Below are 24,041 nucleotides of genomic sequence, written 5' to 3'. Positions count from 1 at the left end.
ATGAGTGATATGGATTGTCAGTCTTATTTATCATCGAAAGTGACAGTCGCATCGAGCATTGAGCCGGCTGCAAGCTCATTCAGTGAGTATTCAACCTTCAAGATTATGATGAAAAAGAGGACAATCGTAATTCATTATTCTCATACCAGCATCAAGCATCGGTATCGTAGATAGAAGGGGGAATATATACAGAAGCACAAGCAGCTAAACGGTATCTCGTCATCCTATGTCCATCGGTTTTGCGTGGTCCATTCATTCGCAAGCTCATGTACTAGACATGATAGTGCTGAAATCGCTTAGGCCGTGGTGATGTACTATGGATTCATGACTCATCAGCTGATGTCCTGTGCTGTGACATGAGAAATATTGTGTTCACTCACCCATCCACCGAGAGAAGTGATACTTCCGTCAGGGTTCATCAAGGCGTTAGCCTGGTTGACACCTTGCATGTCCTTCATGACACCGAATGGCGAGAATCGTTCAATGTACGATTGCGATTCGAACCAGCCAGCCATTTGAGTGTGGAAGTTCCAAGTATCTTGGTCAGAGCATTGGGCTCCACCGTTGTAATCTTGACAGGCGTATTCGGTGACCCACAAGTTACCTCCGACGGCATTGTGGTAGTTGGTCACGTATTCTTGGAATCTCTGGACGTTGGTGTCGTAGTAGTGGACCGGGTAGAAGCTGCAGCACCAATCAAACGTTAGAAGAGATCTCTGCCGTATTGCGAAATATGAGCTGACTTACTCGGCAGTACAGTCGGCTTGAGAGTGACCTTGGTCGGTACAGGCTTTTTGGAAGTCTTGGACCCAAACGAGACCGTCAGGTGCATTGGTGGGAGCGGCTTGACCAAGTCTGATACCCTTGGATCGGAGGGGTAAGTAATCGTTGATCCAGTATTGGACTGCATCGGCAGCGGCAACATCACATTGACCCTTTTGGTTGGGTTCCTATGTGGCAATGGGAAGTATCAGTATCATCTGAACGTTACTATTTGATTTATCATAAGAACCCACGTTGAAGAACAAGGCATTCTTGACCGTTGATGGCCAGCTACCTTGTTGAGCGTACCAATCACCGACGTGACCGGGACCCCAGAGCATAGGAACGTATTCGAGACCGAGTTCGTCACCAGTGCTGACGGAGAAGGGCGACCAGGTGTAGTACCACGAAGCCTTGTTTCCGATGTAGTTACCGATCCAGTTGGGAGCACCTTGTTTCTCCCAATCACCATTGGGCCAAGCAATACCTAATTTGCTTCCGACATTGACTGATCCACCGTTCGCGCCCCCAGAGTAGCTTGGGGTGGAAGCAGCGGATGAGGCAGCGGGAGCAGCTGATGAAGATTGAGCGGCCGCTGAGGAAGGAGCAGCAGCATCGACTGCGTTGTTGGTGGGTGCAGCGGCATCAGCCGAGGTGGAAGCGGGAGCAGCGGCGGAAGAGGAAGAAGGGGCAGTGTATGATTCTCCTCTGACTCGACATTTTGACCCGTCGGCCTGTCTTCTGATCAAACCCTTCTTGTTAGGGGTGGTACCCCGAGCAGCGACATTGTCGGCGAGCTTTTGTCGAGAAGCGAGATGCTTGTGATAGAGGTCTTTGGGCGATCGCGCGGCGGGGCCATGAGCTAAAGCAGACTGTGAAGGTATAAAGGATGTCCGATTAGCTGTTTATCACGGTGCCAAGAATAGGCAATCAGGGGAAAGTATGGGTCAAAGGTGCATTGACCTGCACCTTCTTGGCGCGCCGTTCGGTTGTTTACACCGTGGACGAAGAGTGTGCTGCAGCGAGAGACCGGAGGCGTCTGATGAGCAGGAGGTAGGAAGGGTCGTTGTGAAGGCGTGTATGACAAAAGTAAACACGTCGATGTGACGAGAGACTCACTGGAACTTGCTCGATACCTGATAAAGCTGCTCCAAGCAAAGCCAGAGTTGGGAGTAGATTGGCGAGAGAGATGATAGCGGTCATCTTGCTCAGAGTGTGTCCGATATGAGCAGGGAGAAGATTGACGGATATCGGACTACGATGGAGCTATCTTTGTCGTATATGTTGTTGGCTGCTACAATCGATATTCGAATCTGGACGGGATATCGATGCTGTGTTTATGTGTTTACCGTTATAGCGTAATAGTTGGTCGTTGATCGTTTGGAATGGTCGTAGTTGTGTCTCGTAGGGAGTAATGAGTGTAGAAGTAGGACGAATGAAGAGGGGAGTCAATCGGGTCTTCAGCTAAGCAAGAAAGAGAAGAGATGAAGGGTGAAAAGTAATTTGACGAATGCAGAAGTAAGATGTAGATGAAAGAGGGATAGACTGAGTTGAACAAAAAGGCCAGTGCAATAAAGTGAATCAAGTGAATATAAAGGACCTCTAAAACGCTGAAGATTCGTGGTTGGTCGTGGTTAAATCGGGGAAGAGGTGATCCTTGCGGATATTCAGTAAGTCATTTCACAATCTAGACTCTGCGGATTAACCATGACGTTGTTCTTTGTAAAACCTGCATCTGATGAAACACCTCCTTTGCTTTTACTTTTCCACTTGCACAGATGGATCGATGCATGGTTGCCAAGGTGATATAAACAGTGCTCATGCCATACACAAGCAGGGCGAGGGTACTTGCATAAGAAAGACAACAGGTTCATTCGCTTGGACTGACCTATACTTGGCTGATACTACAATAAAACGGAGAAGATGAAAAGTAAGTCACGCACGGATCACCCCTTCGCCCCTCAATTCCCTTGCGCTAAAACCTACTTTATAAAAGGGTTTTCCAAAACATGAAACGCGTCGGGATCAAAGGGGATATAAACAATCATCTTGGCTTAAGTGACCACGTGGTATGCGTTTGCCAGGTTGCAGGGTGGGGACCCCATATCTGTTTAGCAATAATTCGCAACCTCGAAATCAACGACGAACGTACGAGGGTAGGTAAGGTAACCGAAAGTTACCATCGACTCTGTGGCTGAGGAGTGGTCATTGCTATCTCGAGGATGTCACTGATTTGATTTGATCTGAGGTCAAGGATATCATGTCGTCAGCGCAAGTCTCGATCGGCCCTACGTTGGCCGCAAGAGGGGATAAAGCGGATCGACGAGTGAAGACTGCGCATCTCTTGACCCTCTCAGCGATTATACAAGTTGCATTGTTGATTTACGCTCAACATGTCGATACCCACCCCGAACGATATGGCGGACTGAGATATACCGACGTGGACTGGCGAGTTGTACTTGACGGCACAAGATTGATATTTTGTTCAAATGAAGGTGAAGGCAATCTACCAAGAGGGTGGTCGACGAGCCTGCTAGGCTTCAAAATTGGAGAGTGAGTCATTGATTACTCCACTATGCTGTCTACATGCGCTGTTGATAGTCACCACTCATGTGATCCCTTCTGATCATTCGTGCTGTATGAAAGCTCATGAAATATGTCTGCAGTCCATACGAGAGATCCACTTTTCGATATACACCTCTCCTCCCCCTCCTCGTGTCCCCATCGCTGTTGCATCCCCTAATCGGTCGTCTCATCCTGGTAGGCACATCGTTGATCATACCTGCTCTCCTCCTGCGACTGCCCGTGGGGATACGGCCAGGATTCTGGACAACGCACCTGATATGGACCCTCAATCCTTTCGTGCTGAATATCAATACGAGAGGATCTCCAGAATCGATCATATGCTTGCTCGTGATCCTCACACTGTACAATTTGCGCCGCGGGAGAGAGGTATACGCTGCGATATGGCTCGGTATCTCTATAAGCTGGAAGATCTATCCTATCATTTACGTGGCCGCCATATGGAGTCACTTGAGCAGAAAGTATGGGTCTTTCGGAAGAGGTGTATGGAAATTTGGTTTCGCGACTGGTCTTACGCTTTTAGTTGTAAATGGACTGCTATGGTCGATGTGAGTGACCTAGACCGGATGCCCGAAAAACGTACGGCACTGCAAGCTGATTTGTTATATGCGGATATAGTTGGGGCCAACCGTTCTTGCAGCATACATTCCTGTACCATCTCACTCGCCTGGATCACAGACACAACTTCTCGCCCTATTTCTACCCAATCTACCTCTCGCTGTTCCCTTCTGGCGACTCAATCCCCTCAATCGTGCCTCAAGCGATAGAGAAGATCTTGCGACATCCTTTGACTTCGTTCTTACCTCAGACCTCCTTGGTGCTCTTGGCGGGATTTGCATTGGAACGCAAAGCAGGGTTGGAATTTACCATGTTCGTGCAGACTTCGGTATTTGTGATTTTCAACAAAGTCTGTACTTCACAAGTGAGTTTGCGTCGACCACTCCTGCGTGGTAGACTTGTAATTTGCTAGGCCTTGATCCAACGAGTCTCAGAATGAACGTGAACGTGCTGACTCCGTGTGTCTCTCGTATTGGTGCGTTAGTACTTCATGTGGTTTCTCCCTCTGCTACCTCTCGTGATCCCGCATCTTCGCCTGGACCGAACGAAGACTGCGATTTTGATTGGAGCTTGGGTGGCTGGACAGGCTGTCTGGCTGAGTATAGGATACAGACTTGAGTTCATGGCTCAAGGGGTGTTCTTGTATCTGTGGATGGCGGGATTGGCATTGTTCGGGGTCAGTTGTTGGGTTTTAGGTGAGATCTTGGATGGGTTTGTCCTTCGACGGGGAGTCCGCAGAACAAAATGAGAAGAAAATCGGCTAGTCAGGAAGTCGTATCCTAGAGCCCATGGGTAGATAGATTAGGTAGATCTAGATGTATTGCGCCTTGCTGGTGCTGAAAGAAATAACCGCGAACCTGGGACTCGGTGCGTCAAGAAAGACTTGTATTGTATTTTCATTTGATTTCAGACACCGCAGTAGTAATGCAGAACACCGTAGGAGTGGGAAAGTTCCTCCGATCGGATCCCTTTGAGGTATAGCGGTGTGAAGTCACCTGTCAACCCCTTGAGTGCCAAGGCGGGTTTACTTGAGTTGGGATCTAAGCGCGAAGACGTCAAAGTTGTGTTAGATGGCATCATAGCATACTAACACCGTGTCATTTACTTGATCCGGCTTTGCGGAGTATGAGGGGTAAGCATAACCTCCCCACCACTTTGGTTTCTCATTGGGTCCACTCATATGTATATATATGTACCGTAGATGGATATAGGCGCTAAGTAGGCGTGTCATGTGAGGAGAGTGATCATGGAGCGAGTGGAAGAGGTAATTCGACGCATCCGATCTCCCGTTCGGTCCGAATAAAACTATGTCCGGCCGACCGGTTATTCGCCATTTGGTATGTATCATCATTAAATTGTTGCGAGGCAAATAGAACACAGAGCGGCAATGGAATTAAAACGATTTTCTAATTACCCTTACAAAGGGATTGTAATCGCATTTGTCGTATGATTTACCCGTTTGATTTACAGGTACGAGTACCTTTTGTCGCAACCTCGCACCGCCTGCAGTAGCCGTAGTCAAAGGTGTAGTAAATCCGCGTCTACTCCTTCGTTACCTTAAATCAGGTAAAACTCAACTCAAACTCATAAACGGTCTCGACATACATATTCGTACAAACACGTTGTTCTGCTCATCAAACCTGTCAACTCCATCATCAAAAAAATATCACTGTCTTGCTCGCTCCACCGTCATCTTGGGGAACACCTCGAAGATAGAGGAGGCGAAAGGACCACAATCAAACAAGAAAGAAGTAAGAAGAGATCGAAAAAACCGAGGATATATCCCGACACGAATTGGCAGCGATCAATCATTCAATCAATCAATCACGCTTTGTTGTCGCTGCTCAAACCCAAACCCAAACCCAAACAACGCAATAGCAACAACGCTCAACCATCCTTTAGAAGGGAAATCAACCCCACTGGGATTATCCTGGTTGCCATCCTTTCGCCCTCATCCAGCCCCACGGGATTCGTCCATTCGTACTACAAACAATCGAGGGGGAAGTGATATCACACCTTCCTTTGATTCCATCGCCATCAATTCTGGACTCGACTCAACAATCATATCCCTTTGAGGTGTAGTGTCGACTTCGCGTTTAACCCTTCGTGGTTTAAACAGCTGCTGAACACTTCTTCTTTCTTCACAATACATGGAATTTACAAGAAGATCTACACATACACCCTTATAATACCTGTTGACTCCAATCCCATTGCCGTTCTCTCGCCTCTCGATCCACTCTTGGCTAGGTGGAGAAACCCAACCAAGCAAGAGAACAAGTAAACAGCCTAAATCGACCGCCTCAGGAGTCACGAGATCAAACACGACGTTGTGAGGTCGCTTTGATCGGAATATCACAAGCAAGGTTCAGTCCCATTTTTTTAGACTGAAAAGGTGTTAGAAATAAGGAATTGCCGCCGGTAGCCCTGCTCCTTACCCCTTCCCCTTGGTCGAGACCTTTTACTTCCCCACTCCCATCTACCCCTTCGATTTTTCATACCCCTAACATCAGGAGACTCGCGATTACAAACATGCTTCGGTATACCTTGTAGTCCTACCTGGAATACACTTGGAATAACATAACATCGCCAAATTTTCACCATCATCACCATCACATCGTCAACTCGTCACATCGTTGGTACATCTCCTGCAATCACGATGGACGTTCCGTTACCTTCGCCTTCCGCTTCGATACGGTCGAATAAACACTCTATACCGCTCCTCTCGCTCGCTCCTCCCGCTTTGGCATTAGGGGACGAATTGGCGGTGGGGGAACCCGGTGATGAGAAGAACGCTGGAGAGATTTGGAATGGTAAGTACCTCAACGAAACTCCACTACCATCGCTCGCTTCACAAGCTGGACGTTCTGCAGAGCTAACGCTATTTGGTCGGTAGTCATCACTAGAGCAGCTGATTTAGTGAAGGATGGAGAAAGGTTGGAAAACCTCGCTTGGCGGTGAGTAATCCCTCTGTTACAATCAGCCCACTTGGGCCATACCAGCTGATCAGCGAATGCTATAGACACTGGGGACAACCCGGTAGGCGTATGAATCAGGATGCGACGAGACGATTATCGATGTCGTCACAAGCCACGACAGCGTCGTCAGCATCGATACATACTCCGGTCGATACGTCTGCGATACCTTTCTTACATCGTTCAAGAAGCGCAGAGAAATTGACATTTGGCGGTGCATTGCGGTTGTTGTTGGAGAAGGACGAGAATAATTTCAAAGATTGGGTAGAAGACGCCAAGAGGAATTTACCGCCCATACCACCTAATCACAGATCGTATTCGCAAGATTACCCCGAATATCCAATGCCGACAATCTCGGTACCTGATACGCCTGTTGCGAATGTCGAGATCAGGCTAGTCGAGCCTACTCCAGTCCCATCGAGAGTCGGCAGTCTGGGAGGATCGATGAACACCAGTGGACTTTTGCATTCTACGGCTGTGACATCGCCCGCTTTTACACAAGATCTGAAAGAAGAGATTGTGCCTATTCCAGAAGAAGAGAGATCGCAATCCACTGATGACAATGCACCGCAACCTAAAAATCACGTCAGGATAATATCTACGCCAATCGGAACACCTTCAAGGCGAGCGTCTTACTCCAAATCTTCAGCTTCCCCGAAGAAGAAAAACAGCAAATTCTTCGTACAGTCCTCGCCGTCCAAAGGCAGTGGCTCAGATTCTTCCCACCCATCTCCCTCCAACCCGATACATACCTCTTCTGCTGTCGCCGAAGCTGGACCTAGCACGAGACCGAACAACGCGTCTTTGTCACCTGCTCAGAAACACAGTCGAAGGAGGAGTTCGGGCGATTCATCCGGTCTTGCTGGAAAAGCCAATGCTCATCACGGGTTAGGTCATGGGCATGGCCATGGCCATGCGCACGCGCCGCATCATAAACGACATGTATCCTTGTCGACCATGAGAGGGAAGTACCAGGCCGAGAAGCGGAGAATGGCGGAACAGCACTCGGCAATGGCCAACGAGAATCAGAATAAGGATAATGAGGAAAGCGGTTGGGAGGATGAAGAGGAGGATCTGGGCGAAGATGAGGATGGGGATGACAATTGGAGTGACGAGGAGGACTCGCCCAAAGCCAAGAAGGCTGAACAGACCGAGCCGCAAAACCATGTCAGCAGCGATCACGCTGAAAAGGAGAAAGAGACAGCCCCGAGTCATGCTGTCAATCATGCTAAACCGTCTCTACAACGGAGAAGATCTTCTTCGCGAACACGATTGGGAAGAACGACATCCGATGATAAACATGCTACGGGAGCAGGAGTAGACTTGCTGCCGCTTTTGACGAGGAAACCTTCGCATTCCGATAAGTCCCAACAGCATAAAGACAAGGGCGCTCCGCCACCGCCTGCACCGACGCCATTGACAAAGATGTCGAAGAAAGAGCGACAAAGGGCAGTTGCTGAGCGTCAGAGGATCGAGGAGCAATTGGAAGCGCAGCGACAGAGGGAGATGTTTGCGAAACAGCAGATCTTCGGGAGTCGGCATAATCAACACAATCAAGGCTTGTTAGCTTCGGCCTTACAGAGAGGCGCAAGTATGGTCAATCTGGTGAGTAAAGCCTCTCCCTGGACTAGAAAGGTAAATTGTGCTAAGCGTCCTATCATACTATAGCAAAGTGCAGTAGACACTCCTTCTTTAAGATCTTCATCGACTCATGCTCAATTACCTTCTTTAGCATCTTCGCCTAATCCTGGACCATCCTTACTGAGAAGTAAATCTGTTGTTGCTATGCCCGTGCAGACCGGTGTCAGCGTCACGATACCTCCCCATGCGCTGGATAATATCAAGGAGAAAAAGGCTCAAAAGGCGCAGAAGAGCAGCCAAGAGGTGAGCTTCATTGACTCTTCGATAGGGTCTCCATCGAGATGAAGCTGACATATATTTCATCCGATTTAGAAAGCCAAAGCGTCTGTGGAGATGGAGTCGTCGTCCGAAGAGGATTCTGACGCGGATGCAGATTACCTGAACACTACCCAAACGAAGCAAAAGCTTGCCGCTTTGGCTGCTAAGCGGGATGCGAAGACCAGCAATCAAAGCAAAGCTCCACCGCCTCTTGCTCCACCTGTTCAGACCGCGACTCAAGCACAAGCACATGATACGGCACCTAGTCAAGCTTTACCTGCTTGTCCGCGAGTGAACGAATATGGGTATGTCCAGCCTATGAGTCCTACGACCCGGAGGAGGAATATCATCATGGCGGAGATGAGTGAATCGCTTCGGCGCAGTGAGTTTTTCTATCTCTTCATGACATACTGATCGCTGGTCAAGGGATATCCACTCATGTATATGTGTCTTGTAGATGTTGTTCTGGAACGAGAGAAATCCTCCGGAGGCGGACCTCGAGCCATGGGAATGGCCAGACCACCACCGTCCAAATTGTCGACACATCATTCGGCTATAAACTTGACGCAATACTCTAGAGGTGGAGGAGGCGAAACCATGGAAAGGACATCAAGTCATCCCGCTCGAGCCAGCCCGAACACCTCACAACCGTCGAGCCATACAGGCGCCATAACTACTCTACCTACTTCCACTTCGCCTGCTGGACGGATGCTGCCTCCCCCACCACCGCCTTCATTAGATACAACTCGCAGAAGAACAACTCCGAATATCTTAGGCGGGAATTTGTTAAGGCCCTTGACGAGGGCTACATTAGCCCAACCTGTAGCTCACCCTCCTCAACCTCCTCGACCTCATCGCCAAACATCGACCGAGAGTCAGAAAGAAGCGAGCCTTCGAAATCCGAGCGTGACAAACTCCAACCCGAATTCGAATAATATGATTCATCATGAAAGGTCTGAGTCTCCTTCTCCTGCTCCGGCGAACGGCAACGATCTCGAAGCTCCGGCTATGATGCGACGAGTGACGGACGGGGATGAGCTGCATCTGCATAAAGAACGGGAGAGACGGAGAGAGCTGGCTAGGAGGAGAGATACGACCGATACCAGTTACAGGTTACATGGGTGGTAGGTATACTGCACAGAGAGGGGTTTGACAGGCAGAGTGGGCAGAAACATTATAATCTTCCTGTCGTGGTCATTACGCTTCATTTCTCGTTGTACTTGTACCTTGTACTTTTACTTTTACTTTGGCATTCTTGGAATTTTTGGATTTTTTGGATAACATGTTTTCTTCTTTCCTTCTACGCACGATTTGGTCGTGGTTCGTATATTACGGGGTTTTCAAAATTTCAAGTGTTGTACAATACATTTCATCATGCTTGATTCGGTTTGACGTATCATACACTTCCAAACACATTGACACAGCACAGCAAAACAAAACACATCATGCGACAGTGAATGCATTTAGGCTACATATGAATAATGAAATAAGCTGGACCTGGACCTGGACCTGGATTGGGATTTGGATTGGGACCCTCATCCCAATCTATACCAAAGCCAAGTTAGATGTGCAAGATGAGAGTCTGAAGTGATCCCGTCGCATTAGGGGCCTGTTGATCCATGGACAGATGAGATTGAGTACCAGAGTCCTGTGTCACAGGTATGTACGTACGCCGTTGTGTTGTGTGACAAGGGATATAATCAGAACAACCAAGGAGACGATGATCAAAGCGTTTTGGCTTAGTGTACGACTTTCACCAGTTTGGTCGCAGAGGGATGCCAAGCTGTCGATATCATCTATTAGACTGGCGTGAATGAACAAACAACTGTTACCTGGCTCACTTCGCTCGCTGTGTCATGGTGCTACTGAAGCAGCAAGATCATCGAGCTAGCTGTACAATAATAAAATGATGCAACATGCAACGTTGATCCTCGCTGAACTCTAAGTGATATAACTTTACCCTGAAAATCAATCTAGTCTTTAACTTACCCCGGATCTGTGAGTCTAGAATCGACGCGTGTGGTAAATAAAGTAGAACGCTGGTACGCTGGTACCGCCCCGCAATCTTCCGCCCATCCAATGCTGTCTCACACTTTGAATGAATACCAAGATCCATCCAAGCATTTCAATCTCAATCTTAATCTCAGTATCAGCTTCATCCACATCAACGCTCTTTCGACATTGTTCCAAAATCGATCCCAAGCATAAGATCAACACCCTCTCTTTTCACTGACGCCGAACAAAAGCAAACGATAACACTCTTCCTTCATTACTTTCAAACGAGAACTCACGATGAAGCTCACCCTCCCCTTCGCACTCTCATTCACCCTCCTCTCAACTCTGACCTCAGTCGCCTCTTCTCCCGCCAATGCTGTCCGGGGCTCAAACGCCAACTTCAAGCCTGTAGTCCGTGATTCCCACAATGTCCCTCTAGCTAGAAACGTCCGCGTACACGTCAATGCTCGACAAACTACCGGTGATGCCGATGCTGATTCCGATGCGGATGGTTCGGGCGACGCGAGTACCTCTGATGGGGACGACGGAACGACCGATGATTCTGGAGATGGCACCACGGACGATTCAGGTGCAGGGGACGCTGAAGCTACGGCAAGTGCGACTAGTCCGTCGTACACTTATGATGGAAGTGGAGGGGAAGCTTCGGATGCTGGACCTGCGTGAGTGGTGGTTTGGCGTCAAGCATTCATCATCAATACCCATCGTGATCCCTGTCCTCATGATCTTCACCCTCCTACCTAGCGCACAACGCACCAAGACCATGGACACAGGATAAATCCACTGTTACCGGAAGTGCTGCCAAGCTGATTAACCTGATTTTTACGGGCGTAGTCTGACGGCCACAGAATCGGGATCGACTCCAGCTGCGAACGACCTCACTTCAGCTACTGCCGCAGGGGTAGAAGCGACTTCTGCCGATCCGAACGCCCAACCTTCGGCAGCCCCGTCAACTTCCGCCCACAGTGGTCTGACGAACTATAACACGACGACGAGGAGTCAGACCCAGAGTTTGGCCGGTACCAGTGCTGCTCAGACCGTGAGTGACTTTCTACACCTCCCTCGACGCTGCACCATCAGATCCGCCCTGTCCCCGTGTCATCAGAAACATAATTTCTGCTACTCTGCTTAAAATTTTAATCTATCTCACCACCTTCCTCCTCCTTGCATATTGTATATATGTTGCGAAGGACAACGCTGATCATTCGCTAATTGATATTGCTCACAGACCGGCTCGGCAAGAACCTCGCAAACCTCTTCAGCCAATTCCGGTGCCCTGCCACAAATGCCCAATCTCCATCCGTTATCTTTAGTCACTGTTGTCTTGGCTGGTGGGTTGGGTGTAGTCAGAGTCCTCGTATAAGCCTGACTCCACCTGTACCCTTACCATGGCCTGTGCACTCATTTTGTCATGATCCTTTTCTTCACTCACACCGCAAAGCCTTTTTGATAAAGGCCTTTAGTCAAGCCCATCAGTCTGTTACTCGTTATTTGTCGATCGACCATTCCCCTTTTTATGCATCATGTATCCTGTAACCTTTATCCGGTGTACGGCTCACGGTGTACGGTGGACGGCAAATGAAGGCAGCTACACTAATGAACGGGGTGGTTCCGAGATTTGCGCAGACGACTAATGGTTTTCAAATCAATCTTTTCCCACCACTACAAATGGCTTAGGCTGTCTTCAGTCTACCCTCAAAGCGACTGCTGTTATTTTTGAGATAGAGTCCAGTAAGGAATGCACGTACAATAAAGGGGTACACATCTCCCTGCTGTACCTTGCGCTTTCTCTAGTTGGCAATTCGGGAGCGAGATTATGATAATTGATCCGTGTGAAAGATTCCGAGTCAAAATCCGACTTGGGAGTCATCCTTGAATCCAAGGACCTGGACTCAATCTCTACAGCTGTTCTCTCCTTTGATGGCCAAACAAGACAATACCATGACATGGGAGCTGCACATGAGAAATCAAGCCAAGCATCGTAAAACCAGATATACCCTTTGAGACGAGACGAGGGGAAGAGATGGTAGGGAAGTGAAGGGGACGTATCGACTCGCATCAAATCGAATCGAATCAAAAGCTGTACTGTGATTTCATCCTCACTTTGATTGACCTTTGACCGTTGTCCACCTTTTTATCTTTCCTCCTTTGATGAGATAACACAGCACAGCTAATCCAAATCGAAGGAATTGGAATTGACTGGAATATTCGATCCTCGCGATCCTTTGACGAGTGTGGTGCGAGTATTGAGGGCGTCGAGTCATACGTTGAAGAATTGACTAGATGGTGGACGAGCGACGTGGAAGCCAGAGAGAGGAAAAGGTATATAAACCCTCTGAAAAGCTTTATTCGCCCTCTCTCTCTCTTCTCTTTTCTTCAACACAGTCCATTATACAATTGACTCAATTTAGATTCTCGATTCTTACAAACTACTTAACTTGACCTCACATCTATCAAAGTTTATCTTTATCTATTGATATTCAACAAGATGTCCTCTGAACAACGTGAGTAATCAAGAAACCATATTATCATATAGCCACAAGCAGAAACACTTGCCTTGCGTTGTCTTGTCTCGTCTTGTCTTATCTTGCTGTGAGGAGTACTCCGAGCTAATTGCTCCTCATACCTCATCCCTCACTCCTCACTCCTCACTCATCTGATGGTAAACCGCAGAAACCGCCCAAGTTCCAACTGAACAGGTCCAAGCTGTGCCAGCCGTCGCTGTCGATGCTGCTCCCGCCGCTACTACCACTGAGCAAGTCCCCGCGCAAGGTGAAGCTGCTCAAGCTGCTCAAGCTGCCGCTGCTCCTGCCGCTGCCGTTGCTGAGAAGTCCGCCTCCGCTCAACCTCAAGGTGAGATCTTCCTTCGAACAGAGTCGGACGTTAGCTGAGTTTCTGATTACAATATACGATGTGGTGTTTTTCCAGCTTAAGCCCCTTAATTGAGGTAGAAAGCGCTTCGGTCAGTATGACCAGGTAGCAGAGTCAAGTATCAAATGGATTAGGTATAAGAGCGTTGGACATCGAAGAGGAGGAGTGATGGAAGATGAGAGATGAGAGTCATGGTACCATGACAAGGAACGGAGATGGGAAGAGATAGGGCAGATGGAAACGGTGACCGCTTTGGCCAAGCGATCTTTGTCTGTTTCTATTTATCTTCTATCTCTAATTCTCATCCTTTCTTGGCGTATGTATTGTACACCGCATGAGATTTTAGTATTTATGCATTAGTGATTAGCGGATAGCGGAAGAGACTCGATTTGGGATTTCCATCAGTATCAGTATCAGCAATGCGGTTACTTGAATCAGAATCAGTGAGTCAGCGAGAGCGAGAGGGAGGCAACGTTGAACGCAAGTACTGGTCGGACTTCGACTTCGACTTCGACTTTGACTTTTTGCTTTTGCTTTGTGCTTTGTGCTTTGTGTCAGTGTCAGTGTCAAAGTCGTTATCTTGCGCGTAATCGGATTGTATTCGTGTTCGTGTTCGTCCTCCTGGCCGTGCGTTCACTCTTTCCCTTCTTGATGCTCAGACTCTCACAGGGGCAATGAGTATCCCTTGAGGCTTAATTAAGACGGTCAATGAGGATGGTAGGATGAACCATAATTTATCCACCATAATGACGAGAAACCGCTCTCATGGCACGAGTATGCGTAGATTGTTTTGCATCCCATCACGAGCCACTGCCCATGAATTATCCGTTATCGTCTCAGCTAGAGCTAAAGCTATGTTCACGTTTTCATCTCCCCCTATCGACGACTAGTCTGTGTGTGCAGGATATGAACTGATTAAGCCTTGTTGTATAATTGCTCGGAGGTGGTGATGCCTAAAAATGAAGAAAAAGAGTCAGCATTGTGATTCTGGATAGGATGTGTCCGTCGTTCGTTGTGCTGCGAATCATTTTCCGGTATGTGAGTCTTTTGGCTGTCGTCCCCCATCACATGGCCGCAATGGTAACTCCCGGACGATATGTCCTGAAACCTGATCCTTATACGTGTCAAAGTGAACACGACAACCTCGCCCTCTCTTCCTCGCTCCTCAAACGATGGGTTGAGATGAATACGCAAACGGCAATATGACTCTGCACTCAGAAAGGCCAGAACTCAGACTTTGACTTACCAAGCTCCTCAATGGTGGGTTTCAATTCATCCAAATAAGCCTGGTATTGCCCCTTGTTCTCGACTTTCTCCTTGACGCCTTCCAGGATCCTGACGGCCGTGGCGTAGTCGTTGACTTTTCGCGAGGCTCGGAGGGCGGCGTCGATAACTTGAGTAGAGGGGACCAAGTCGTAGGCGAAACAGTTGTTGAGACCCCTCTGCAATTCGAAGAGATCCCCGACAGAGGTGAAGAAGGTCTGGTATCGGCTGTTGAATGATTCGTACGATTCCGTCTCGTGCCCGTGAGCACCGCCTGACGCGAATCTGACGGCTGTAGGGGGAGGGCGAGGTAACGTGTTAGTCATGTGAATAAAAACAATTCTGTTTGCTCCAAAGCATTTCATTGCAATGTGTAAGAATAATCCAATCAATCGAAGTGTGATCTTGTGGTTGGATATATTGCTTACAAAGACATGATAACATGGTAAATTTGTGATGAGGAAAAGGCTCTTGGATATAGGGTAGGAAAGGAAGAAGATGGCGACACAATAGCGAGAATAGGACCGCACACTCACAAGTGAAAGCGGGTCGGACGGTAGGAGCTACGAAAGCACTTCGGGTTCTAAGGATGGCTCGGAACGACATGGTGCTGGGTGTTGGTTTGAGTGGTGAGTGATCAGTGAGATAGCTGATGGACAATGCAGATCTTTTTTAGATAAAGTTGACTGAGAATACGTTTAAACATGCAACATGTACGAGTGAAAGGGTGAAGTCGGAGTGAGACGGTATGGTTTACTCCTTTACTCGGAATTGATCAAACATGATTCGCACATCCCGTACGCAGAGATTTATGCAGTGATTTGGCTTTAATCCTTATTTTATTCACTCGACCAATCAAAAATGCCGTAACTTCTACACTGCTTAAAGGGTAAACGCAAATAACAAACACCATTTCCCCTTCACCCTTCAGAATAAGCTCATATAGCTCTCATGCGATGGATGATAGTATGCATAACGAGCATGAACACTTGAAGGGACGCCTCAGGTACTGATACATCGATGCCATCAGATGATGCAGGGATGGGAGTGAGGATGAAAATCATGTCACTGCTTTTACAACATTTAGAATAGTGTATACACGACTACATGTCCTCAACGGACCACTGGTTCTGCTCGTATTCTCTTCGAACAGCCGAGTTTTGAGCTTGGAAGTATTTCTTCTCGAAGCCATTCGAACGGTCTGCAAACAGTAGAAAGAATCAGCTGAGGTGGCCAAGTGTCATAGCCAACGACAGATACTGCAGCGACGGAAGCCACTCACCCACGCCATCCCATCTGAAGCCAGGCGGTATTCCGAACCTATTCGGTGCATACGGTCCTTCATATTTCGGTCTTCTCGGACCTTTCTTCTTCTTTCTCTGTCAAAGTAAACCAAGATCAGCTATCTCACCCATCTGTCAACGCATCCTAATGAGACCTTCTATTGTGATTGAAAGATTCAGCTATACAGAAGGTAAACTCACAGTCAAAAACTCCGCGGCAGGATCATTCCACCTCTCAACTTCCTGCATCTCCCTATTCATCCTCACGTCATCCCTCGAAACACCTACATTCCTCCTCTCACCCATCTCCCGCTCTTCTTGCCGTCTCGTCTCCCTCGCTTGACGCTGTACCAAACCTTTAGTCCATTCTTTTCTTTCTAACTCTTTGCGCTTCTCTTCTTCCTCTGCGCGTCGTTCCTCCTCTTTCAGCTTGGCGATATCTATCACTCGTCCACTTGCATCTCGATGTACAGTCTCATTATGCCGGCTCGGACCAGCACCAGAACCATCGCCGGCATCGGCATCGGGCGGTGGAGAGGGCGACTTCTCAGCTAATTTTCGAGCCGCTTCTTCCTCTGCCATCTGCGCGGCCGTCCGTAGACCACCTTTCCTCTTCTTCGCTTGAGGTTGGGGTACAGAATCGGACGGTTCGGATTTGGTATTTGGTGCAGGAGAAGAAGGTCCGGCCTCAGGCTCGGTTTTCGCAGTTACGGGTAAAGAAGTTGAGCCGACTGTGGCCCAAGATGATTTCGACTTTTGGAAAGTAGCTACGTCTTTGCCCATGACTAGTTGATACAGCTCCATATCAGCTCAGCCATTGCTTTCAGGTGCAGAAAAGGCAAAGAAAAGCTGACCTGGTGCATCACCATCTTCCATATCCTCGTCTTCATCTCTGGCTTTCCACTCGTCCTCGTCTCGTAACATCAACCCACCACTAGCTTCTCCCTTCGACCCGCCGATGTAATCTTCGTTCTTCGGTTTCTTCTTCTTTTTCTTGGTTGTAGAGTCCGATGATCGAGCTAGTATAGCATCTCGTTTCGGTCCTGACATATACCTACCATGAAGCAGAATTGCCTTGTGTCAGCGAGGGAAATATATGAGAAGTCGATAGGACTCACTTGTCAGCCAAGTAGGCTTTGAGATCCGGCATTTTATCCAGCACGAACTTGGTGAGGAAGCTTGGTGGGTATCCGGAGATGGCTGCCCCAATGGACTTCTGGATATGCAACCGGGTTCAGGCTGAAATGCAAAGCTGATAGTCAATCGATCATCCATGAACACTTGTTCGTGAACGGCTGAATGTGTTTACAGGAGGTGGACAGTTGTAACTTCGAACCGTTTAAGCGGTGATGTCCACCATTTCGAGTTGATTAGGTGGCAAATGCATTCATGCTGAAAAAATTGATTCCGTGCTGCACTGTAGCTGTAGCCTGGCTGGCATTTTATACGTGCTTGGTGCTTGTAACTGTCCCTGAGTAGATAGAGAGAGAGAGAGATTATTCATTGAACTTTGCTTCAGGCCGATACATACACACACCTATACACATAACAGATATCTCTGCTCGTTTCATCTTCAATCAAGATACACGATACACGACATCAAGTACGAGTACTGATCGATTCACCAACCCGGCTCATTATACCCTCAAGACCTCTCTTTACCTTCATTCCCTTTTCCTTCTTTCTGAATTCAAACAAGACTGAAACCCGATAACACGCAACGATAATGCCTCTTCCTTCTCTACACCCTCTACCGGCAAATCCAACTACAGGTCAACAACCGTTCACGACTCTTGGCTCGAGGGGAATAAGCGCCGTAGCGCCTGCGAGTGGAAGTAGCGGGGGAGTTAATCGGGAAACGTTGAAGACGCTTCAAGATGTCTATTGGAGTGATGATGAAGTAGGTTCTTCCACTTTCTTCCTTCCTTCCTCTCTTTCTTCTTTCGTTCGCCCTTCGATATGAACGCTTCAAGTGCGATGCAGCACGCGTCATACACGTCTTCTCGGTCGCTATACCACTGCGTATCTGCTTGTAGAAGTTAGCTGATTCAATTTCGATTGGCAGGACGACCCGGATTGTATCATCTGTTCTGAACCCCTAGATCTGTCAGACCTGAACTTCAAACCATGTCAATGTGGTATGCAGGTGAGTAACTAGTGTCTTGTTCAGTTCCGTGTCCCCTTGCGAAGTAGAAGAAACTTAGCTCATCTGATTTCGGCCGGATGCAGATCTGCCAATTCTGTTACAACAAGCTCTTAGGGTCAGATGCACGTTGTCCAGGATGCAGAAGGGCGTACGATGCGAAAGCAGTCGTGTTCCAACCTGTGGACTGGGAAGAGTGAGCTGACGGGCTATTGTGAAATGACGAGCTTAGCTGACATAATTGGGCGGCGCAGGGTCAAAAAGGCAAAGGAAAGGAAGACGAAAAGGGCAAGAACCATAAAACAGCTCACGACGATGGGGAGAAGGCATTTACTCGGAGTGAGAGTAGTGATGAAGAATATGGTCTATGTGATAGGTATGAGGCTACCGGCGCCAGGTGATGAAGTGAGCACGGTCCCGTTTACCGTGCCAGACTCAATAGCTCATGCGCGTGAATAGGCAATACCGATATTGCGTTCGAACGATTATTTCGGGCAATATGGCAAGATATCCAAGATATACCTGACGGATCGTACCAAGCTCTCCTCGACGGCGGTCTCAACTTTGACAGAAGATGACCCATCAACCTCGACGGGAATATACATAGTCTACGTCCGACGAGAAGATGCTGCCCGAGCTATAGCTTCGTTAGATGGTATACCTGCACCTCAAGGTCCAGCTGGAACACTACTGAAAGCGACCTATGGTACAACACGTTATTGCGAATCATTCTTGAAGAGTCAGAAATGTGACACGCCGAATTGTCATTGTTTGCATGAGTGGGGAGGAGATAGTGATTGTTTCACCAAGGAAGATATGGAGACTGCGTATGTGTTTCTTTTCCTTCGTCATGTCTGCAAAGCGTCCTCTGTGCTCTTGCTCAATGAATGCATTACAGCCTCATCAGACCTGCAGAATACGATGCGAGGCAGAAGCAAACAATCGTATCTGCTCCTCAGCCCCCTTCATTGTCCTCGAAAACAGCTTGGCCAAAACCATCATCAGACGATGTCAACGGATGTAAGCGCTTCCCGAAGTCCTCCCTTATCAGGTGCCAACACTTGCTGACATAGCTCTGCAGCTGCTACAGGTTTGCCGAGTGCCGCTAGCTGGGGTAAAGGTATCACGGTCAAAACCACTACCAGAGCAAGCAATACCAACCCTATAGCACGACCTACTAAAATCGGCAATTTCGTTCCGCTCGGCAAGAACAATTCAGCTTTCCCGCTTCCAACTCCATCGCCGACTATCCCGATCATCTTCAAGGAGAAGAAGGAGAAAAAGTCCCAATCAATGACTCGGGGAAAAAGCACAGATTCTTCTGCCAGCGCTGCAACCGGTGGGGCAGCTAGTACCCAAACCTCTCCCAAGAGGAAACCCTCGGCTTTACCACCACTCACTTCATCGACACCGTCCAAACCGTCATCTTCATCTTCCTCGACCGCACCACCGCCACCACCGCCGGGCTTGCCCATCTCCTCTTCCGCTCCAGAACCGTCTCCGGACGAATTGATAGACGAACAAGCGACAACAGACTCAGATGCCGGCCCTTCATCCTCATCACCTGCACCGCAAACCCCAGCTCGATCAAGCGAATCTATACCGCCCGAACCTCTATCCACCGAACCTATACTCGTCCATTCACCATATCCTGAACCCATCATATTCTCCTTCCCTGCGCACGACAAAGATTTCGCTTTCGTGTTAGGTTTAGATGACAGCGAGCTCCAGCAACGTCATGCACAAGCAGGTGGATACGAACCTAGTCCATTCAGCAAGACGCTAGAAGGTTTGGCAGAATTAGGCGTACATGCTCCGGAGTTACCTGATTTATTCGAGCCATCATCTAGAAGAGGTTCTTTGGGGTATCATGGCTTATTCAGGCCGTTTGACACTTCTGACAATGAGGATGATTCAGCCGCTTCGGTTGGAGGCGACTCAGAGAACACGCCTGGACCTTCGTCAAGAAGGGATCGAGATCGAGATCATAATGCTCAAAGAACGGAGTCCAGATTTGGTTTTGCTCGACCTGGATCAACGACAAGTCTGAGCTCAGCAAGAGGACAGAGCCCTTTCAGCAATTTACGTAGGAGCGTAGCTGAGCAATCTGGCTTAAGGGATAGTTGGTATGCCTCGCGACAAGGTCAGGGTCAACATGACGATGCGATTTCATCACCTCTTCAGCAACAGCATCAAGATCCTAGAAATTCGGCCTTAGCTGCGCAAGTCGCTTCGTTCGTGGGAAGTTACGATTCCTCGATCGGTGCGGGCGATTCATGGACAGGACAAGAATCGACTTATTCCAATTCACCATCCCATCAACGATTGAATTTGCAGCAGCAGAATAATGGTGTAGGATATGAGAGGAGTGCTTCTGCGAGTGGCGGACATGGTGTTTACCTTAAAGGTAACAGGGAAGAATATGATCCTCGTGAGTATTTTGTTTTCGCTGCTTCTCTGGGCATAGTAGAGACTACCACGTGGGCTAATTTGCTGATGACCGGTGGTTTAGCGGTATTACAATATGGAAATACCCAAATATATTCTAATCCCGCTCATTCTAATCCCGCTCATTCTCAACCCCCATCGCAACAAGCACCTCCAAGAACACTGTTCTCACCCGAGCAGACGGTGCACGAAGAACCCTCTTATGCGCATCATCAACACCAATCGCCCTTGTCGTTCCAACATGGTCCGAGCCATCAACATCCAGATGCAAGGACTCTGATGGCTTTGCATCATTCAAGAGGCTCACCGACCCCTCTTGCTGCTCATGGTCAGTCGATCATTCCACTCGATATGGTTTTCAAAGCTGACTCATGGTGATGTCTAGCTTATCGACGTTATTGATCTACCTGACGCGCTACGAGTGACAAAGTCATCCATGAAATTCCTCTTTACCTTTGTCAACAACCGGAATAGAGAAGCTTATCTACTCCACTCACTCGATCCTGATTCACATCATCTTCATCGCCCGATGAAATCGCGATAAAGAATATACCCCACTCAATTTGATATACCCTATGACACAGAAAACACCAAGGCTGGAAAGAGGAAAGTGGACAGCCGCAAGACTTTCGGAGGAGAGGAGAGATAGGGAGAAGATTGGCATTGAAATTGATACGATCCATGTAATTTATGCATTGCAAAGTAGTGCATGTCCCAGGGGGAATGTTGAATGTGCATCTCTTTATCTGCTCTCAAGTTCCGCTTGAATCGCGCTCACAGCAATAAAAATCAAGAATACAGCAAATGAGTTTGAGGTGAGGTGAGGTGAGGTGATGAGGACGTCACTGAGAACTCGTTCACTTGTCTAGTCGTCTAGTCGTCTAGTCGTAGTCGTCTGAGTTGGTTCAGTTGAGCGCGGTCGACTCTCTACCATACAAACCGAATCTCTTGATATTCTCCTCCCATTCGGCTTTCCTCTTCTGCCTGATCTGATCGCCCATAATCTTAATCGTCTTTCTCATCTGGATTCCTTCTTCTCCCCTGATTCTCTCCAAGGCAGAAGCCAATTCCGCCTTGAAGGTATCGTATGTCCCCTCGATGACGATGCCTTTTCGATGGGCGACTTCCTTCCCCACGGAAAAACCAGTCCGATGTTGCAGGAGCTCGATACCTAATCCAGCGGCGTGTACGCGGGATGCAAGGATGGACTGATCATCCCTTCTACCCATTGACTGCGATTGTCAAGAACATTCCGAATTATCAGCTCAAATCGAGGTGAGGGCGGAAAGTCAGGGATTGTCCAGAGATCAAACGCAAACGCACAATGATTGGAACTCCAGCTTCAATAGATTCCACTGTACTGTTCGCTCCGCAGTGGGAGACGAACGCCTGGATCGACGGATGAGACAAGACTCCAACTTGGTCTACCCAATCAGGCGCTACGCAGATGCCCTCTTTCTCGGAAAGGTCGAGCGTGTCCTTGATATGTTGAGGTAAGGAGTTCTTCTGTTTTCCGCATGCGTAGATATAGGGCGTCTTAGTTTCTTCGAGTAGATCGAATAGGGCTGGGAGGGTCGGTCCGGCATTGACGATGGTACCGAAACTACGTCAAAATGCGAATGATGAGATATATTGTTTGTATATTAGCTGCTTGCCTGGATAGCACTGGCATATCCAGAGTAGACGGACAAGAAGGCAAGCGATGATTCGATCTGACTCACCTGATGTACACTACGCTCTTCTCGCCGTGCTTATTTAGAAACTCCTTGACACCCTCGCCCCAACTTGCTTTGGGTTTCCTCTCGAACCAGCCCAATTCCAAGAACTCTTTCTTCCCACCAGAACCACTAGTGAAATTGGGGTCATTTTGGATAGCATCGAAAGTCTCGGACTCGAGGACCGAAGATGGGTAGCATGAGATCCACATCTCGGGAACGGGCAGACAAGCTTGGAACCCTGCGAGATATTGGAACCATCCAATCTCCTTGACCGAGGTATAATCGATCTCTGTACCCCATCTTTCGAAGGCGTCTGGCGTGGCGCAGAATAAGAAGCTTGATCAGCTTAGTCCGCTTCCCGTGACAAAATGCTCCATTAGAAACCTGGCAGTCTGCCAAGGGTCGCTGATAAGGGTCGACTAGACTCACGGAAAGGTGTATATCCCGGGATCTTAATGAGTCTATCGGATTCAAAGAGACACTAGAGATAATTGACGATTCCTGATAAGACACGAGCACGAACTTCTCGGATTTGGTTGCGATATGAAGGAATCTCACACTCACAGCTTTGTACGCTTTTACGAACTTGCTCATCCATGCGGCTTGAGCCTCGACATCGACAGATTGGTCATTGTTTGCTCCTGAGAGCTATCAAATCACCAGCATCGAGTCAGTGGGGTCGACGATCACATAGGTCCAAAAATTGAGATCACTGACCAAATTGTTTTCAGGCTTGACTCTAGCATCGGGATCGAAGTCGTCCAAGGTTTTGTCCAACCACCTCAGAGAACCGTTCTCCTCCGTACCTCCCAAGCTATATCACGACCATTTAACGTTAGATTCCCAACCATCAGATTGACGACACTCACAATAACATTTCACCGACTGGAAGAGGGTTATAAGCTACCAATCTGGTAGGTTTGAGATGCGGGAAATTCTCCTCCACTTTGGCTTTTACAGTCACGTAGAAGAAACTGACGGCGTCGTAGATGAATATAGCGGGATGAGGCCATGGTGCGGAGCCCTACCGAAGTACCCCACTATTCAGCGTGGACTTCCCTTTTCGCTTGAAGGTTTGAAGATCAGAGAGAAGGGAGGGAGGGAGGGAGGGGGCAATCGGAAGGGATTTGGTAAAGGGCAATAGATAAGCAAGTCACTCACAATTAAGACTCCCGCATAAACCTCTCCGGACTTGTAGATCATATCCATGAAACTATTCAACATGTCGTTCCATTCCCTCTTTTCGCCGACTGGCCAGAGCTTGATCCGAGCTTTCACATCGTCCGAGACACCCTCGTTCTCGATGATATTCTGAGAATTCTCGAGATGGTTGACATGCAGCAAGACGGAGATACATAGATCAGGAGTATGTCTGAGGAGCGAGAGAGACAGTTCGATGATGGGGGGTACGTGCGAGTAGGCAGCGGTGGTACCGAATACGAAGTGAGATTTGAGCTCAGTGGTCATCTTGAATCAGTTTGCGTAGTAAGGACTTTGGCATGAATCAAAGTCAGAATAGGTAGAGTCT

The 24,041-nt window shown here is 48.3% G+C and overlaps 9 protein-coding genes across 9 annotated transcripts; 5 read left to right on the top strand and 4 right to left on the bottom strand.

The window, feature by feature from the left end:
* Positions 1 to 296: 296 nt before the first annotated feature.
* On the bottom strand, positions 297 to 1,965 carry I303_103577 (uncharacterized protein; the record flags this gene model as incomplete). The annotated part of the gene is made up of 5 exons (XM_018406919.1): positions 297 to 314; positions 381 to 684; positions 748 to 950; positions 1,017 to 1,634; positions 1,882 to 1,965. 5 exons carry the CDS (start codon positions 1,963 to 1,965, stop codon positions 297 to 299), a joined length of 1,227 nt encoding a protein of 408 aa, XP_018263727.1.
* A 1,057-nt stretch (positions 1,966 to 3,022) lies between these two features.
* On the top strand, positions 3,023 to 4,651 carry I303_103576 (uncharacterized protein; the record flags this gene model as incomplete). Its single annotated transcript, XM_018406918.1, has 4 exons — positions 3,023 to 3,315; positions 3,429 to 3,893; positions 3,964 to 4,267; positions 4,388 to 4,651. The coding sequence occupies 4 exons, from the start codon at positions 3,023 to 3,025 to the stop codon at positions 4,649 to 4,651; spliced, it is 1,326 nt and encodes a 441-aa protein (XP_018263726.1).
* Positions 4,652 to 6,559: 1,908 nt separating this feature from the next.
* Positions 6,560 to 9,902, top strand: I303_103575 (uncharacterized protein; the record flags this gene model as incomplete). Its single annotated transcript, XM_018406917.1, has 6 exons — positions 6,560 to 6,713; positions 6,797 to 6,857; positions 6,923 to 8,480; positions 8,544 to 8,759; positions 8,829 to 9,156; positions 9,232 to 9,902. The coding sequence occupies 6 exons, from the start codon at positions 6,560 to 6,562 to the stop codon at positions 9,900 to 9,902; spliced, it is 2,988 nt and encodes a 995-aa protein (XP_018263725.1).
* Positions 9,903 to 11,066: 1,164 nt separating this feature from the next.
* Positions 11,067 to 12,150, top strand: I303_103574 (uncharacterized protein; the record flags this gene model as incomplete). The annotated part of the gene is made up of 3 exons (XM_018406916.1): positions 11,067 to 11,449; positions 11,622 to 11,826; positions 12,016 to 12,150. 3 exons carry the CDS (start codon positions 11,067 to 11,069, stop codon positions 12,148 to 12,150), a joined length of 723 nt encoding a protein of 240 aa, XP_018263724.1.
* A 1,125-nt stretch (positions 12,151 to 13,275) lies between these two features.
* On the top strand, positions 13,276 to 13,678 carry I303_103573 (uncharacterized protein; the record flags this gene model as incomplete). Its single annotated transcript, XM_018406915.1, has 2 exons — positions 13,276 to 13,291; positions 13,461 to 13,678. 2 exons carry the CDS (start codon positions 13,276 to 13,278, stop codon positions 13,676 to 13,678), a joined length of 234 nt encoding a protein of 77 aa, XP_018263723.1.
* An 895-nt stretch (positions 13,679 to 14,573) lies between these two features.
* Positions 14,574 to 15,527, bottom strand: I303_103572 (uncharacterized protein; the record flags this gene model as incomplete). Its single annotated transcript, XM_018406914.2, has 3 exons — positions 14,574 to 14,611; positions 14,905 to 15,213; positions 15,458 to 15,527. 3 exons carry the CDS (start codon positions 15,525 to 15,527, stop codon positions 14,574 to 14,576), a joined length of 417 nt encoding a protein of 138 aa, XP_018263722.2.
* A 497-nt stretch (positions 15,528 to 16,024) lies between these two features.
* On the bottom strand, positions 16,025 to 17,354 carry I303_103571 (uncharacterized protein; the record flags this gene model as incomplete). The annotated part of the gene is made up of 5 exons (XM_018406913.2): positions 16,025 to 16,122; positions 16,204 to 16,300; positions 16,406 to 16,989; positions 17,059 to 17,258; positions 17,323 to 17,354. 5 exons carry the CDS (start codon positions 17,352 to 17,354, stop codon positions 16,025 to 16,027), a joined length of 1,011 nt encoding a protein of 336 aa, XP_018263721.2.
* A 576-nt stretch (positions 17,355 to 17,930) lies between these two features.
* I303_103570 (uncharacterized protein) lies at positions 17,931 to 21,197 on the top strand (the record flags this gene model as incomplete). The annotated part of the gene is made up of 9 exons (XM_018406912.1): positions 17,931 to 18,104; positions 18,270 to 18,350; positions 18,434 to 18,543; positions 18,602 to 18,752; positions 18,807 to 19,174; positions 19,246 to 19,367; positions 19,429 to 20,778; positions 20,860 to 21,123; positions 21,181 to 21,197. 9 exons carry the CDS (start codon positions 17,931 to 17,933, stop codon positions 21,195 to 21,197), a joined length of 2,637 nt encoding a protein of 878 aa, XP_018263720.1.
* Positions 21,198 to 21,700: 503 nt separating this feature from the next.
* On the bottom strand, positions 21,701 to 23,980 carry I303_103569 (uncharacterized protein; the record flags this gene model as incomplete). The annotated part of the gene is made up of 8 exons (XM_018406911.1): positions 21,701 to 22,027; positions 22,119 to 22,398; positions 22,517 to 22,826; positions 22,943 to 22,994; positions 23,078 to 23,161; positions 23,231 to 23,327; positions 23,383 to 23,537; positions 23,675 to 23,980. The coding sequence occupies 8 exons, from the start codon at positions 23,978 to 23,980 to the stop codon at positions 21,701 to 21,703; spliced, it is 1,611 nt and encodes a 536-aa protein (XP_018263719.1).
* Between the last annotated feature and the right edge of the window lie 61 nt (positions 23,981 to 24,041).

This window comes from Kwoniella dejecticola, chromosome 4 (genome assembly GCF_000512565.2).
Source record: "Kwoniella dejecticola CBS 10117 chromosome 4, complete sequence".
NCBI classification, from domain to species: domain Eukaryota; kingdom Fungi; phylum Basidiomycota; class Tremellomycetes; order Tremellales; family Cryptococcaceae; genus Kwoniella; species Kwoniella dejecticola.
The sequence above is the reverse complement of the archived record's forward strand: the minus strand, read 5'-3'. Positions and strand labels throughout refer to the sequence as shown.